This window comes from Chanos chanos, chromosome 4 (genome assembly GCF_902362185.1).
Source record: "Chanos chanos chromosome 4, fChaCha1.1, whole genome shotgun sequence".
In the NCBI taxonomy this organism is placed as follows: domain Eukaryota; kingdom Metazoa; phylum Chordata; class Actinopteri; order Gonorynchiformes; family Chanidae; genus Chanos; species Chanos chanos.
This window is the reverse complement of record NC_044498.1, coordinates 8,452,565-8,470,064: the sequence shown is the minus strand read 5'-3', so window position 1 is coordinate 8,470,064 and position 17,500 is coordinate 8,452,565. Positions and strand designations below refer to the sequence as shown.

General features: G+C 41.2%; 1 protein-coding gene across 1 annotated transcript in view; it reads left to right on the top strand.

The window, feature by feature from the left end:
- The window catches only part of nrxn3b (neurexin 3b), a 200,096-nt gene that overhangs the window by 55,933 nt on the left and 126,663 nt on the right, over nucleotides 1-17,500 (top strand). Inside the window, exons 7-9 of the mRNA XM_030770471.1 lie at nucleotides 360-798; nucleotides 2,063-2,446; nucleotides 14,026-14,229. Coding sequence (XP_030626331.1) covers nucleotides 360-798; nucleotides 2,063-2,446; nucleotides 14,026-14,229 — 1,027 coding nt within the window. The remainder of the gene's footprint in view (nucleotides 1-359; nucleotides 799-2,062; nucleotides 2,447-14,025; nucleotides 14,230-17,500) is intronic.

The window sequence follows — 17,500 nt, the reverse complement described above, 5'->3', positions numbered from 1 at the left end:
CCTAGACTGTAAATTAATACGCAACATCAGTGAGTTTTGAGCCATTGCTACAAACAAACAGGCACTGTTCAATTGGGCCAGATTTGCGTTTAAATTTCCAATAAACAGATGGAATTCAAAAAATAATAGTGTTCCTAGCTTTCTGAAATTCTGAAGAACAGAGAAGAGGACTTAAGTCCTTAGATAGAATTTCAGTTTTACTTGGTATCTGTGATGACTTGTACATTTTTAATCTGAAAATTATAATCTGTATATTTGATAGCGGTATTCATTATTTAGTGTAAAAAAAAAAAATATATATATATATATATATATATATAGCACAAAATCATCGGTGGCATATGTTTCTGTGTTTCTAGGTTGTCTACAAGAATAACGACATCAGGTTAGAGCTGTCCCGACTGGCCCGAATCGCAGACCCGAAGATGAAAGTGCAAGGTGACGTGGTCTTTAAGTGTGAGAACGTGCCAACGTTAGATCCCATCTCTTTCGAAATGCCTGAGTCGTACCTCAGCCTCCCTAAATGGAACACCAAACGAGTTGGCTCCATTTCCTTCGACTTCCGCACCACCGAACCCAACGGACTCATCCTCTTCACCCAAGGCAAACCCCAGGATAGGAAAGATTCCCGAAGCCAGAAAAGCAACAAGGTGGATTTCTTTGCGGTGGAACTGTTGGACGGCGGTTTGTATTTGCTTCTGGACATGGGTTCTGGAACCATCAAGGTAAAAGCTACTCAGAGCAAGATTAGCGATGGAAACTGGCACCACGTGGACATTCAGCGAGATGGACGATCAGGTGAGTGGAGCTACTTCCTCTTCAAATAGTAAATCTGCTGTCTGAAGAGCCATCGACATACCCTCGCCTTTTCTTCTTCTTCTTCTTCTTTTTTTTTTTTTTTAAATAGAACTTAAATGCTGATCTGAAGTTTTTACCTTGGAAACCTGTTTTTTCTTTCTAACTTGTTTTATCGTTATTTCTTAAAAAAAAAATAAAGTGCAGTTCTAGAAGACTGCAGGGTTGTTACCAAAGTTTTCGGCTGCTGGAAAGTCATTTTTCTGTTTTGTTTTCTTTTCTTCTTCTTTTTTTTTTTTTAATAAATTGCACAGTCATTTCCTCCCACAGTGAATTGTCGTGAGTTTAGAATTTGAGCACACAGCAGTATTTCCCTTGCTCCGCAGAACTAATTTACTGAGGGATGACTGTTGTATGAAATGGTTTGAGACGCTATGTAGCCACATACTCCAAATATAATGGACTTGCTTTATTTACAGCTCAAGAGGGATAGTCGTATTGCTATTCTTTAGTCTGTGTTGTATATCAGCTTAGCACCGACGATGCTCCCTCTTGTCCATACGCACACAGCTTTGATTAATCACCGGGGCTGGCCATACGAAGGTCTAGCTGAAGCCTGTGTTTCGCTTGAATTAAAGGAACGAGAGATCTGAAGACACGTGGGTGTTTAGACACTCTGTATTTGCATAATCAAGTCCTTGAGACGGTTTCAGTGTGCTTTGTCTAGTTCTCTCTCTTTCTCTCTTCTTCTTTGTCTCTCTTTTCTTCTTCTGAAGTTGTTTTTTCATTTCCATCTACTGATTTTTTTTTTTACCTCAAAGGTTGGCATTACAGTTTAATCTTTTATTTATTTAAATGTATACTTAGACGTTAATAAATGTAGACGCGCTACACATACACAGGCAGTTATTCCAGTAAATAACTTTCTAACAAAAAGAGTTTTTTCTCTCACTTTTGGTTCTTTTGGTACACATACACAGGCAGTTATTCCAGTAAATAACTTTCTAACAAAAAGAGTTTTTTCTCTCACTTTTGGTACACATACACAGGCAGTTATTCCAGTAAATAACTTTCTAACAAAAGAGTTTTTTCTCTCACTTTTGGTTCTTTAAAATAGACGAATAAAGGAAACAAGAGATAGAGAGAAAAAGCATGACAGAAGATAGTACCACTGTAGTTTTTCTCACATGAATTTGTCTGTCAACCCTCTCACCCCCACCCCCCCCCCCCCCACCCCCCCCACACACACTCCCCAAATCGTCCACAGGCATCATATCAGTGGACAGTCGCAGAACCCCTTTCACTGCCAGCGGCGAGAATGAGATTCTGGACCTGGAGGGGAACCTGTACTTGGGGGGGCTTCCAGACAGCCGTGTTGACCTGGTCTTGCCTACAGAGCTGTGGACGGCCATGCTGAACTACGGCTACGTGGGCTGTATCCGTGACCTGTTCATCGACGGCAGGAGCAAGGACATCCGTCAGATCGCCGAGGCTCAGAGCGGAGTGGGTATCAAGCCCTCCTGCACTAAGGTGACACGCAAGCAATGCGACAGCAACCCCTGCAAGAATAACGGGGCGTGCCGAGAAGGCTGGAACCGTTTCATCTGTGACTGCACAGGCACTGGCTACTGGTCCCCAACATGTGAAAGAGGTCAGGCTTGTTCTGTTGTTATGTAAATGTGAAGTGTGTGTGTTTGTGTGTGTGTGTGTGTGTGTGTGTGTATGTGTGTGTTTGTATTTGTGTGTGTGTGTGCGCTAATAGTTCACTAAAGAGATCCAGTGATGTTTACCAATTATCAGGGCATTCTAATGGGAGCTTCCTCAAGAAGTGCTATTGATTATCGACAAGCTGTCCAAAAAAAAGATGCTAACATTGGTTGACCCGGCTGTCTAAAGCGGTGGTGCAGACTCAGGTGTGAAAGCTATGAAAGTCAAATTTTGCTTCTTTATGGAAAAATTCCAGAGGAAAAGGGACTGAGCTTAAGCTTGAGCAGTGGAGCTGTGTTTGGTTTTTTTAACGGCAAACATCATTTCCTCAGCAAAAGTTTCACGAAAAAGAACATGTGACCTGTGAGATTTGATTGTACTTTAGTTTTTTTTTTTTTCTCCAGAGAGATTTCAAGAGGATTTTCTGCTTTTTTTTACTCCCGCCGCCTTTTGTGTGTATACTCTTTCCACCGGAGGTACCAAAAATTAAATTGAACTTTGGCTCTGAGTGGAAAAACTGCCCTTGTTCAGTGTGGTTTTAAAGGGAGATTCTACATTAAGTTTTCATAACGCTTTTGTAGATAGTGGCACTCTGTGTTATTGGGGATGCTATCTTTGTGCTACCTAGACCAATTGTATCTGTTCTCTCTTTTTTCGGGGGGTTATTTTACAAGGATTTTCAAGGCTTGGCTGATGGATTTTAGCTATATTACAGGAGCAGAAGTCTTGTAAAAAAAATAAATAAATAAAAAAACTTGGCATTGTGAGGGTTTCGTTATAAAGTCCAGAGACCAGCTGAAGAATGTCTTGTTTTGATGACCTCTCCAAACTTCTCAAGAATAACGGACTCAAGGCCAACCAAAGCGAAAAGAAAATTTTGTCTACTTTTCATTAAAACAGCGACGAGAGTCCACAAATATCAACGCAGATACATTAATACAGTTCCTAAATACAACTGTAGCGCAATTCGTTTAAGAAAACTTGAATAATTATGTTTCAAATCATGTCATTTATCCTAATGAGCAAAAGGAAATGAAGTAAACAAACTGTGGAGAGCCATTCTTAAAACCCAGATGCCCACTTCAGCAGCTGTCGAGCAGCAACTATGAAACGACACGCAGGCCATTAAAATACAATCAGCAGTCAACTGCATCGCTTTAAGACTGAGCGTAGGTTCTGCCTGCCGTGAGAATGGGTTCGTTACGCACTCCATTCAACTGCACACCAAACCATGTTCCGTTTTGACTTCGGCCTGGAAATAGATGCAGTTCCATCGCTACGAGCGTACCTTGTGGTCCCCGTGGATCCTCCCGATCGGCTACGCCGGCCAATAAGATTTATTCTTTTTCTTTTTTTTTTTGAAGGTTTTGTTGTGACCGTGCAAGAGTTTTCATTAATGCTTCATCTATCACATGCTGATCTTATATGACGTTAAATTGCTCCGTCTCAGGATGTCTGCCATTCACTTTGACCAGCGGTAGCTTCCCTGTGTGACTACTGTGGTATCAAGACCTTTACATTCATGTTGTTAGTTATCACCATGCAGAGGGAAATGTATGCAGCTTTGGGAACAAGAGCAATTTGATATGAAAAAGAAGAGAAGAAATATTCTCCCAAGCTACACAGCTTGCAGCAGAGAGAGAGAAAGGGAGAGGGGGGGGGGGGGGGGGGGGGGGGGGGGGGGGGGGAGAGGAAGAGAGCTGTCCGATCACGTTAACCTTGCCTCGGTCCTGCAGAACGCTCTATTTTTGAAACACTTGGAGGCGTGTGTGTGCGTGTGTGTGTGTGTGTGTGGTGTGCTGTGTGTGTGTGTGTGTGTGTGTGTGTGTGAAACTGTGGATCTGTGCAAGCTTTGCTCTTCTTGAAGTGTTAATGGAATGCTACACTACTGTAGATATCATTTCAGTCTGGAGTCAAGATTACACTACCACAATACAGTATAGTACCTGTTTGATCTGGATGGGTAGAATGTCGATCTATTCTGTTTGAGTTTCATCTTAATCCTCTGCTTCCTGCTTTTTTTTGGGGGGGGGGGGGGGGGGGTGTAGGGTTGCTGGTGTCTGGACTCCAGGTGATGTCGGTGTTGCTTGATCTGGTTTTGACAGCTGGTCCTCCTGACCTTAGTTTTGGTGATGTGATTTTTCTCGCTGCTCTGTGCTCAGAGCAAGACAATACTGTGTTACTGCGCTTGTTTTTTTTCTGCTGATGGTTTCATGCCTCACAGAGGACCATAACTGAAAGGTTTCATCCTGGAATCTTCTCACAGGAAAAGAGATTTATAGTATACAACAGTATACAATACAACATAGTGTTTGCATTACTATACAGCTACAAAGCCTCTGTGTGTTGACATACACACCTGAAGACACATGCTTGCACACACACACACACACACACACACACAAGTAACACACAGACACACACACACACACAAGAGAGTTGCGCTCACTGACTCAAAAAGAGCAGGATGAAGATGTCAGACCAATATGAGAATATGCTGAGTATGTTCTGATAGTGGAAGACAAATTATGTAATATTCAGACAAAAACGTGAAGCTGATGCTACACTGTACTCATGTTTTTGTAGACATATCATACAGTGTAGTACAGGATAGTACCATCCTCATCCTGTTTTTATGAACTCACTTCATCTCTAAAGCATATATATATATATATATATATATATACACACGTATATATGTAAACTAACATTCACACATGCATGTGTCTGCACACACACACACACATTTTGAGAGGGAGGAAAACAGAGGGGGAGGGAGGAATTGAAGGAATTGAGTATGTATTATTTGTTTACCCTTTTAGACGTCTGTCATGGATTTCAGTTGCGAGGATGGGCGCACGAACGAGTGCGTTCTTTTAATCAACAAAGATGACACGATACAAACAAGACAGGCAGTGCTAAGAAAACAACATGCAGGATACAGTTGGAACAGAGGATGGGACCAAACCTGACAAGACCAAGAATAAACTTCCCAAAAGGCAGAGTGCAAGCTCGGTTACTCACTATAAAATGTTAGGAGACTTTGCAACTTTGCAACAGACAGACAGGGGTATATATATATGTATATCTATATCTATATATATATAGATATATATATATACATGATAGAGTAAATGACCAATTACCACAGACCAGATGAAGAAAGTGAGTGACTGACGGAGTTAACCGGTGGTCAGTAAGCCGACGAGACTGAACGTTGGTAAGAAGCGCAGGAGGTAGAGAAGGTGGAGGTGTGACAGTGTCTAAAGCGTGTTGATGTATTTATAGTTCAGTTACCTCCTCCTATATTATTCTCTACATTTTTCTTTAAAGTGTGCGTCTTTGTGTGGGCCTGCGTATACCATATGCAATTTATCCGTTTCAAAATTCTGCCATTTTTCAAACTCAATCTGTTATTCTTTTTTTTTTTTAAATAAATAAATTAATTTATTATTTTACACTGTTTCAAATGTTCAAATTCCAAGTATCAGTGATGTTTTACATGACAGCTCTAAACTAAAGAAATACACTGAAAATCTACATAATCTGCTGAAATATATCATGAGGTATAACCATAGTTTGTTAATATGAATAGCACCCTTGATTAGAGTTGCTTTAATAGCGGTGAACAAAAAACACGCAGCTTCAGCCTGAGAGACGACATCTCACAAAATATGTAATCTTGCCTGTGATGAGGAACACTGGTATGTCAGGTAAACAGATTTGTAAAGCGGAAAGCCTAAGGTTTCGTTTTCTTTCTTTCTTTCTTTCTTTCTTTCTTTCTTTCTTTCTTTCTTTCTTTCTTTTTTCCCTCGGCCATACTCCACAGCTAGGCTACGTTATGGCTTTTTCTTCCCCCCTCCCTCCTTCTGTTGTTTCCTTCACCCTTTTCTCCTTCACGTCTGTTCGTTTTGCATTTTCCTCGACAAGCTCCCTTCGCACGGTGTATGCTGGCTCCCCGTGCTTGAGGTGTTGTATGTGGAAAATGACTACATGCTCTAGCTAATGGCTGATTTCCCCTAGAGACTGGGTGCAGTGTGGCAAAGCGTGTTCTGGTGAAGGAGAAAGATTGCAGTTAGAAGATCACCAACAGGGGAAAACACAAGCTCTTAAGTCAAGTACAACATAGTTTGCCCACAGATTAGATTAATATGTCGACATGAATATGTGCAGGTGCTGGTAAACATATAGATGTGGGAGAACACACACACACACACGCACACACACAAACGCATGCACATATTTATCAGCCTGGTAAATGGTGTGTGGTGTTTTGTTTCCTCAGGAGGGAATAAGAACAAGCATAATTGATCACACAGTCTCTAGTAATTAAACTTCACAATTTCTGCTGCCCTTTGGATTCTCTTAATTAAATTAGCTTGTATTAACTCTCACAGTGCTTTTTCACCTGGTCACAAAAGCATCCTGGGAAATGTAGTGCTGTAAGTGATGGACAATAGCTCAGACATAGGTAATATTTCGTTCATACTGAGATGTGGGCTCTTTACTGGGTCCACAGTGTCTCTGTCAGAGATGACTTCTGCCTGTAGAGGACTTTACAGGGAGATTTCAAGATAGGTTTAAAAAAAAAAAAAACCTTTAAACTAAAGCCTTAATTAATTCTTGTGGTTATCTACTTGGAGAACACTTAGACACTTTTAGAACTCAGATTAGCCACACCCACACAGCCATTTATTAATGATTGACAGCTAGGATAACGACCCTGCCGCTCCCAGTTGATTTGATTTTTTGGAGGTGGTGACTCAGTCCTCGTATGAGAGCAGTTTGGGCAAAAAAGAAGCCACATTACACATCTCAACAATTATTCCATTTGCAATATTCTACACAGCACATCATTTATCACAAAATGCTTTCTGACTGTTTTCTCCATGAGGAAATGGAAATTCTGTCCCTGAATGTTGGCTTTTAATATCTATTCAGCAGTAAATGATTGAGCTCAGTTTTTCATTTTAATACACTGCTTGTGTGTGTGTGTGTGTGTGTGTGTGTGTGAGTGAGAGAGAGAGAGAGAGAGAGAGAGAGAGAGAGAGAGAGAGAGAGAGAGAGATTGTGTCATTTTTCTCCTGCTGTTGATTATGAACAACACACACACACACACACACCACACCACACACACACACACACACACACACACACCCAGGCTTGTCTGCAGGTTTGTGGCACAGCACCCTTACTCCTTCACTCCAACACTGATCCCAACAGAAAACAACACTAACACTGCAAGGTGTGGCTTGAGTGGCAACCCCCCCCCCCCCCCCCCCCCCCCCCCCCCGGAGTATTTCATCATTAAAACAGTGAGGAGTATCAGCGCTAATGTCCATGCACTGGTAATAAAAGGAATCTACTTTATGCTGTGGATAATTTTCATAAATCATCTTTACCACTGGTGTACCCTGTAAGAGCAAAAGACCATTAGAAAATCGGTGGTTGCTCAATATTGGACCTTCCATTAATCTTTAAACATCCTTCTAGATTCAGCTAGAAAAAGGCATGTGTATACAAGTTTGAATGATAGGGCAAACACAGCAGCAGAGACAGAGAATTTTAAGGAATTACTTCTAACCAAAAGCTCAGAGCCAGCTACAATAATTGTATGAAAGAAAGAGAGAGAGACAGAAAGAGAGAGAGAGAGAGAGAAGAAAATGCCAGGGGCAGCACATTTCCCAAACAAAAGCCTTGTCTCTTTTCACGGCTGTTCCGCTTTGTTCAGTGTGCCTTTCAATGTTTGTCTTCCTCTGAGAGCTGACTAATTGTGGAATGGAGTAGAATAATGTGGTTCGTATGTATTCCCTTATCTACTGAGTCTCTTATTTCTGCCAGTGCCAAAGTTAAATCTATAGCCATATCTGTTTTTTTTTCTTGCCTCCATATGCCCTTCACTCACATTTCACCATCAGATACCACAGAATAATTTCAAAATCTTAGATTTCAATATCTTAGGTGCTGGAAAATACCATTAATATGGGCTATAGAAGTGATGCACTCGGTGTAGACAAATTATCTGTCTGATCTGAAATCTACTAAAATTTGGCTTGTAATTGTTGAGGATAGGTTTTGATTTTAGAAAGCTGTTCCAGGATCAGAGTGGGATTCTGCTGTGAGGACTGAAGGGTCATATCAATAGGACAAGTTGAACCTGAGGAGCGAGAAGTTGATATATGGAGGGAGATCTATGGAGACTTTTGTCATTGTGTGTCTGGAGAGGTCTGTGGTCTTATAGAGGGAGTTTAAGCCATATGACTCCATGTCAGAATTTGACCTCATACACGGTGCAGAACTGCAGCTGGTTCTAACCAGTTCCCCTTTCTTACACTATCAATCCTCCTACGTGTGTGTGTGTGTGTGTGTGTGTGTGTGTGTGTAAAAGAGCGGGGGGAGTGATGATAAAAGCTGAGGGAGACAAAGAAGGGGGAAGGATAGAGGATGATGACGAGAGAGAGAGAGAGACAGGATATGGAACAACAGAGAGAGAGAGAGAGAGAGAGAGAGAGAGAGAGAGAGAGAGAGGATATGGAACAACAGAGAGAGAGAGAGAGAGAGAGAGAGAGCGAGCATCATTTGAAATGGCTGTTGTGTGTTTCCGGTTTGCGGTGGTGAGGACAGTATGCTGTGGCGTCCTAATCCCCATTTGTAATTAAATGAGTATTTAAGAGCCTGTGAGTGGGTTACATAAACATAGACTCATCCTTCAGAGGAGCGTTTCTGCCTTTAGGAGAGTGAGGATGAGGAAGGTGAGGGTGAAGAAGATCATACATTCAGTCTACTCCAGTTTAACTGTTTGGTGGGACCTTCCGATACTCAGACTGGCCCGAGATTACAGTCAGACCGTGGCTTAGTCTGTGGTACGCTCACACACTTTGACACACACATATACAGAGAGATGGGGGGCCAGGGGGCTTCTTAATAAATAGTCATCTGAAAAACTGACAATGGTCCTGAGATTGGACAGTAATGGGGGAACTAGAATGTGATCGTTCTTACCCTTAGCGACTCATCACACAAACGGGTGAGTGAATGAATGAATGAGAGAGCAAGCAAGTAAATGTCGCTGACAGAAGCATAGTACAAGAGGCCATCCCTCTCTGAACTCGTTCTGTCTGACAGCCCTCAATAGCCATGTCAGCAGAGACTCAAACGCAAACACATCTCACTGGTAAACGTGAGACCCTTCATCTCGTTGCTCCATCACAACTCTGCGTGACATCACTGAAATCCTAACCTCTATCAGTGCGGCGTCTCCGTATTGGACTTCCATCCGCCAGAACAGTGTCCCTTTAGTGGACTTCATCGCCACCTAGTGTAACATACGCGGTAACAACGTGGGAGCGCTTTATAAGAGAGAGCAACACAAGATCATCAAAGCACCAGATGGGGTCATTAAATGGACTTATCATATATTTATTATTCTAAAATTACACGAGATCTGTAGAAATATTTTGTTATTCTCTTTGCGACAGGGTGCATTGCTGCGCAGTATTAAAGCTGCATCATAATCGCATGGAAATTGTCCTGCCGTGACGATGTTATGGGTTATTTTTAGGGTTTGCCACATCGTGAAAAATACATTTTGTCTCACAACTGGTGCTTCACGGAGCGAATTAAGCGCTTTCAAACTCGATTTAATAACATTACGCCAAATACATATATGAAACGTATCCACATTCAAGTACTTCAAGTACTTAGATCGCACATATGTGTTATGTGCGATCTAAAGGGTAAACATTTTGTGTTACACGTTAGCAACGTTTAGGTTCAGTTCTTTAGACCTGTCCGTGCCGTTATAATGTCAGTGTGTGATTTGTGAGAGAGGATAAAGCTTGTCTGATGTTCGTGCCTTAGTAATAATAACAGAAATACAAAAAGGTGGCGTGTTGCTGAAGCGTTTGCAAAGAAACTAAGCCTTTCAAAGTGCATTCGCTCCCTGAAGGCAGCAGCGTTGTGGAGAGAGAGAGAGAGAGTGAGAGAGAGCGCTGCTGTTTGGATAACGTAATGTTGCCATCATATCACGTGATTCGGGATTACTCCTGGATAATGTTGGCTGCTGAGACTTTCTTGTGTAGAGTGAGTGGAGCCATATCCAACTGCCAGAGAGCGAGAGAGAGGGGCGAGGGGCGATATACTACATGTCAGTATGTATTGAAAATGGACGAACCCTCAGTTGTGCTTGCTTATGCTGTACATATTTGGCCAACTTTGAGGCAAATGCATTACCTTCTAAACAGGGCCCCTAGCACCCATGGCTGCTCAAGACATGTACTCCATCCATAATATACAATAAGTATTTTTACTGTAAGCAACAATGTTCCATTCACAATAGAATTATGTGTTATAGTAAATAGGCCTATAACCTGCTTTTAAATGAAGTGTGGTTGATTGTGATTGGCTTTTTAATACTGGAACCATAATAAAGTTGGTTAAAAATGACACGGAGCTTTGATGCTAATTTAATAAAGGCATGAGATGGTTGTCACCTGAGTCCTTTTGAACAAAGTTGTTTCCAAACTGTAGCGACGACGATGAGATAGCGTTTGACAGCGTTTACTTTGTGTAACCTGTCCTCGCGGCTAGACTTCGCAGGAAAAAAATGTGCCACGCTGAAACGGCAGAGCTTTCATGTTAATAACCTTTTCTTCCCCCGCCGTCTTTGGCAATTTCACTGATAATTACGTGGAGTGGAGCTGACTTCATTTCTCTGTACCCGCCCCTCCTCTCTCTCTTTCTCTCCTCTCTGCCTTTGAAAAAAAAAAAAAAAAAGACATCTCTTCATTACCATCCAAAATGAGCTGGGGAAGAGCTGTTGTTATCGCTCCAAAGGAACCTCCAGCTGTGCCATGCATAAGTGGTATAAGTGTGTGTGTGTGTATGTGTGTGTATGCACGTGCGTGCGTGTGTGCACGTGTGTGTTTATGTGTGTGTCAGTGTTTGTGTGTGTGTGTGTGTGTGTGTGTGTGTGCACCACTGCTACAAACACACACACACACACACACACACACACACACATGGAATCATCGCTTGAATAACTATAATCAAGACATCATAGCTGTACTGTGGCGACAGTGTGTCTCTGTAATGTTTGCTTTGGGAATGAATGTTTGAACTTCACAGAGTGTGTGTGTTTTAACAGGCTGCAGTGTGATAGGACTGACTCTGAGGATTAGCTGGGGGGTTGGCGGGGGAGGTGGGACTCTCTATTAAAGACTAAGTGGTCTCATGTGTCCCTGCAGGTGTGTAATACCACCTTAAGGGGAATGCTATTATGAAGTGAATTGATGGATATAATTGCAATTAAGTGGCTCCTAATACAGTACTTGCACACACACTGCACTCCCCAAGTGTTCCACTATATATAGAGACAGGGAGAGAGAGGGGAAAGATTGGTCTTTCACTGACAATTGTGGACATACAAGGCTTCATCCAATTTGGTGTAGATATAGAATTATCATTCTTGTTGTGTGTGTGCGTGTGTGTGTGTGTGTGTGTGTGTGTGTGTGTGAGAGAGAGAGAGATACATTCCAGACTGCCTGCAACTTATGCACATACTTTGAGATGTTATAACAACCTATAGATAAAGTAGTTTTATTGTAAAGGTAGTCGTCCTATATCAAATAAGTCACGAAAACAGCGTAACATACCATATATGTGTTTGCTGTGCGATATTTATTTAATTAAGTCAGCATAACATCGCTCATTTAACCGTAGTGATCTCTAAGACTGTGCGCAACAGATTGCAATGACAACAGAGAAAACAGTCTACGTGCCAACACATCCAGTGGTTTCACACAAGTAACCACTGGGGAAAAAAACAAAAAACAAAAAAAGCAAAAAAAACAAACAAACAAAACCTTAACACATTAAATCAGTAAACGACCAAACAGAAAAACTTTATTGGACTGTATATCAGGAAATGACCGAACAAAAATACGTTATTGGACTGTGTATGCTGTATGACCTCATAGGAGAGACTGATGATAAGATTGTAGTAACACAGTAGACTAGTTCCATTGTGTATTGACAGGCTAAGCTTTACTAAACATGTAAAGGAGAGGGAATATCATTTATAGGCATTTTATTACTTATAGCCATTTATTCACTATACTCTACAAATACTGCCTACATATACCTTGCACATACTTTAAAATGCATGACTAACTATTCTTATAAGTGCAGAGTACAGCCAACAAACAACATTTTCTACTTACCATTACTCCGCATGTAAATGTTTTATCTCACTGTGGGAAGGCCATCAACCGCAACTGCCGTTTTTTCAAGACCGCTGTGCTGGGTTGAGGGGTAGGAAAGCTTAGGTTTAGTTTTATAAACCATAAAATGGAAAATAATTTCTATTCATTTTATGCGCATGCAGGGATTTCATTAGTATGATGGTGTGCAGTGTTGTATAAAATATGTAGCTGAAATGTTAGTGTGCGGTAACCAATGTGTGTAGCAAACCACGCTGAAGGCTCTGCAGGTATTTTCCATTTTCCATAAAAGAAGGAAAATGGCCTACCCGTGTGGCCGCCAGGATCTTTATTGCTGTTGAAATCTGAGAGTGTCAGGGTTGGTATTTCATGGTTGGATGCCTTTTTTTTTTTTTAATCCCTGTGTCAGAATCACCTCCCAGACACCCTACAGCTAAGAATCTGGGACTCCAGCCTATTTTCATTAAAACTCCGTTTTATATTATTATCATTATTATTCTTCTTATGTGTATTATCAATTTATTATAAAGTGCATTCGCTCTCTATTAAAAATGGACTTGTTGGTTATGACAAGGATATGAATATGCCACCCGTTCTTTATTGAGGACTAGTGTAACAGGATATTGTCACCCTTTTGTCAGTGGAGAGAATCTGTTGTTTGGTCCGGCAGTAATCTTAAGACTGGGTAGATGGGCAAGTTGTGATGGCCTTTTTTCACAGATTGATGTGTACTGTGCTATGTGGAATTTGGAGTAGCAGTAATTGCTTTTGTGTGTGTGTGTGTGTGTGTGTGTGTGTGTGTGATAGAGAGAGAGAGAGAGAGGTATAAAAAGAGTTAAACTGAGGTTTTTCCTGTGTCTGTTTTGGTTGTGCGTGTGTGAAAAAGAGTAAATTTTCTTGTGTATGTTGTGTGTGTGTGTGTGTGTGTGTGTGTGGTGCACGCGCGTGTGCCTGTGTGTGTGTACACATTATGTGCATTTGAACCAGGTGCATTTATCATCTGAAAGTTCTCGTGTCTGTGTGTGTGTGTGTGTGTGTGTGTGTGTGTGTATGTGTTTGTATACCGTGCACACAGACTATGTGCATGAGAATCAGTAGCATCCATCATCCTTCTGCTATAATGGCTATAATCTCCTGTGTAATGTACTGTAATATACATGCAGGCTGTTCTAGGTACTGTAATATACATGCAGGCAGATCATATGTGGTAACTGAACACGCATAGCTTATGTCATTAACTTCAGTATCCTAGTCTCGACACGCCTGACATGCAAGCGTTTGTGTTTCTGTCTCCATTCCACAGAGGCCTCCATCTTAAGCTTCGACGGCAGCATGTACTTGAAGGTCGTCATGCCGACGGTCATGCACACGGAAGCTGAGGACGTGTCCTTACGCTTTATGTCCCAGCGTGCGTTTGGGCTGCTCATGGCGGCCACGTCGGGCGAATCAGCCGACACGCTTCGCTTGGAGCTCGAAGGAGGGCGGGTCAAACTGACGATTAACCTAGGTATTGTATACGCCCAGGCCTAATAAACACCCCCCCCCAAAAAAAAAAAAAACTAATGCAGAATGAAGGGGGAGTTGGGCCTGAGCCTAACTGATCTTTTGTCTTCCTTTAAATGTTGTTTCTAAGTTTGGTCATTGATAACATCTCTCTAACTCAAACTAAACTTATCTGAATTGCATGGATTGTGTTCTGTACTTGCTCTGGGATTTTTAATTTTTTTTTTTTTTCCTTTTTCTTTGTCTGCTCTTGCTTTGTTGCTGAAATGTGTTCAACAGACATTAATCTAACACTATAACCTCAATATCCATAACGTATGGCACATCTTTTGCACTTGATCATATCATAGTCATTCTCATAAATATATTGACATTTATGTGGTTTCATAGACAGAAAGGACTCATAGTGACAAAAGTTGTTAGTACAGGTACTGCAAAAATATATTTGTATTAATATTTCAGGTCTAAATAGATATTATATTTATATGGGTGATTGAGCTTGTAGGTGCTGTTGTAGACTGTCTGCACTAACTTTCAGGTCCCTGTTTTTGGTGTATCCTTGTTGAGGCAAACAAATAAATAAACAAAAGGGTTTTTTTTACAATAGTGCTTTTTAGAGCTAAAATCACCCAGGAAACAGGTTGGGTTTATTCATTTGACTTTGGGAGTAACAAAATGTTAATCCTACAGGAAGAATCACCCATAGTAGTTTTCAAAGATTAATATTTAGAATCACATCAACACAAACCCTCTTATTTTCTCAGTTAGCTCCAGTAGTAATCGTGGTCTAGAGATAAATATGTTCATTTTTTCATGGTTATTTTTGTTTTTCGACCATATTATCAGGTAAATGAACCTTACCCATATGCATCTCCTGCTCTTGGTCCAGAGATGGTATTCACCCCTTCAGAGGCCCTGTAGCTTGCGGCCCACATGGCAAACAGCCTGAGACCTCAGCACCCAGCGCACCTACAGCTGGTGCCAGAGCACCTTTATATAGTGCCCCTCAGTGTGCTTGCAAACACACACACACACACACACACACACACACTCAAATATACACTCAAACAGGTGTACGTCCTGGGACATACACGGACAACACACGCGCGCGCGTACACACGCACACATTAAAATATACACTCAAATAGGTGCACATCCCAGGACTTACACGGACAATATACACACATACAGACACACACACATTCACACATGCACACACGTACACACATTCACACACGTGCATGCACGCACACACACATGCACACACATACGCACACAAACACACACACACACACACACACACACACACGCACACACACACAAACACACACAAACAAACACACTCCTTTGTACATGCACAGACTCAAAAAAAAAAAAAAATGTTAGTCTCACAAAACAGAACTGACGGATCCTCATTTGATGAATCCAAATTTGATTGTGCATCAATGTCAATTAATTTCTATCATAATCGACTCTAATTCTAACAGTTACATCTAAATAACTCCGCTGTGAGCGTCGGCGACGCGTCTCATTGCCTCATTAACACTCATTTAAACATAACGCATTTAACCTTCGTACGATGGCCATTTTATGTAGTATTTTGCCTCTATGTATTATCGATGTAATTTGGCCTCTCGTGGCATTGTATGGGTCTGGGCTCCGTCTGAGAGGTTGTTCAGTGTCTGTGGGCCACTGTACGGTGCTGGTGCTTTTTGGACCGAGGCTGTTTGCTCCCACTTTTCTGTTGCGGTTGACGGCACATGACGGAACCAGTCACACGGATGCTAACCCAGATTCCAGATCATCTTCTTACAAGTAAAAACTTGAGTCTTTTGATCAAAGTATCTTTGGTATTTCCAGTTGATTTGGGAAAACGGCTAACAAAAGAATGATTATTAAAAGCTGCACCCAAAGAATCATCAAAAATCTGGGTTGGAGAATCCGTTGTGTGCTGTAAAAGGTGGCCATTTTAACTGTAAAACTGAATCCAGTGCTTCGACTGCATTCAGCACTACTATCATTCAGTCATTGATTACTCAATAAATTGTATGTAGTTAATCTTATTGATTAATTCTCACAGTATTAATGCATATTAGTTTAGACCTTTGGGGTTTATGTCTTTGATGTCATTCAATTTCACATTAATTAGGAAAATGAATCATAATTTATTAATCTGAACATGATTAGCAGACCTGGAAAAAAAAAAAAAGATTACCATAAGCAAATTGGCTCCACTGATCAAACAGAATCTGTCTAAAAAAACGGATGACCAGCATAAATCATCTACAAAACTCAAGTGAAATGGCCGCTGTTTGCATGTGACCGTCCCCGGAGGGTGGAGTTGCTGTTTTTGTTGGATGTCTGCAGCTGTAACCTTGAAGGATGATTATTACATCTGTCACTTATTTTTTCCCTTATCTAGATTGTGTCAGGATTAACTGTAACTCCAGTAAGTTCACGCTCAACTCTCTCTCTCTCTCTCTCTCTCTCTCTCTCTTTCTCTCTCTCTCTCTCTCTCTCTCTCTCTCTCTCTCTCTCTCTCTCTTTTTGTCTCACTTTTTTTTTTGCTCTTGACACTTTCTGTGAGAACATGTTTTGATACTGTGTGTGATGGGAGAACACACCAGATAAAAGTGTGAATGTTGTTAGTCTGTAAAATCAAAATGATCAGGTGTGTGATGTGCTTCTTGGAAGGAGTTATCTCTCAGTATTTCAACAGTTGTCTTTATTAGAATATTACTCTGCTCTTGCATTCTGGTTGGTATTTATATTTAGTTGTTTGACAGTTATTTAGTACTGTGAATTATGCGCCAAACATTAACTGCTCTTACTTGTGAAAAGGCTTTCGATGCTCAGTAGCTTATATTTTTATCCTTGCTAATGAACAAAATCTGTGTCCTTCTGGCATCGTGCAACACCGCAAAACACACCAGGCGTGAAACTTTGAGATAGCATCAAAACACACCAGGCTTGAAAACACATCAGGTGGTGAAGAGGGGTTGTTTTATGGGCCAGACACAACAAATAGTTCAGATGTAAATGTGAGACTGAGGTTATCAAGAATATTCATGTATATTAAATAAAAACACTCATAGTGTTATTAAACGCTGGGCAGTTTGCTCCGTATATTCGGACCTCAAGACGGATGTTGTAAACTTTTTTTGTTGTTGCTGTCATCTGTGAGTGAGAGATTATCTTTGTATACCTGTACGCGTGTGTGTTTACTCTGGCAGGCAAATGTGTAAACATGTGATCCGATCATAAACGTGGCTGCT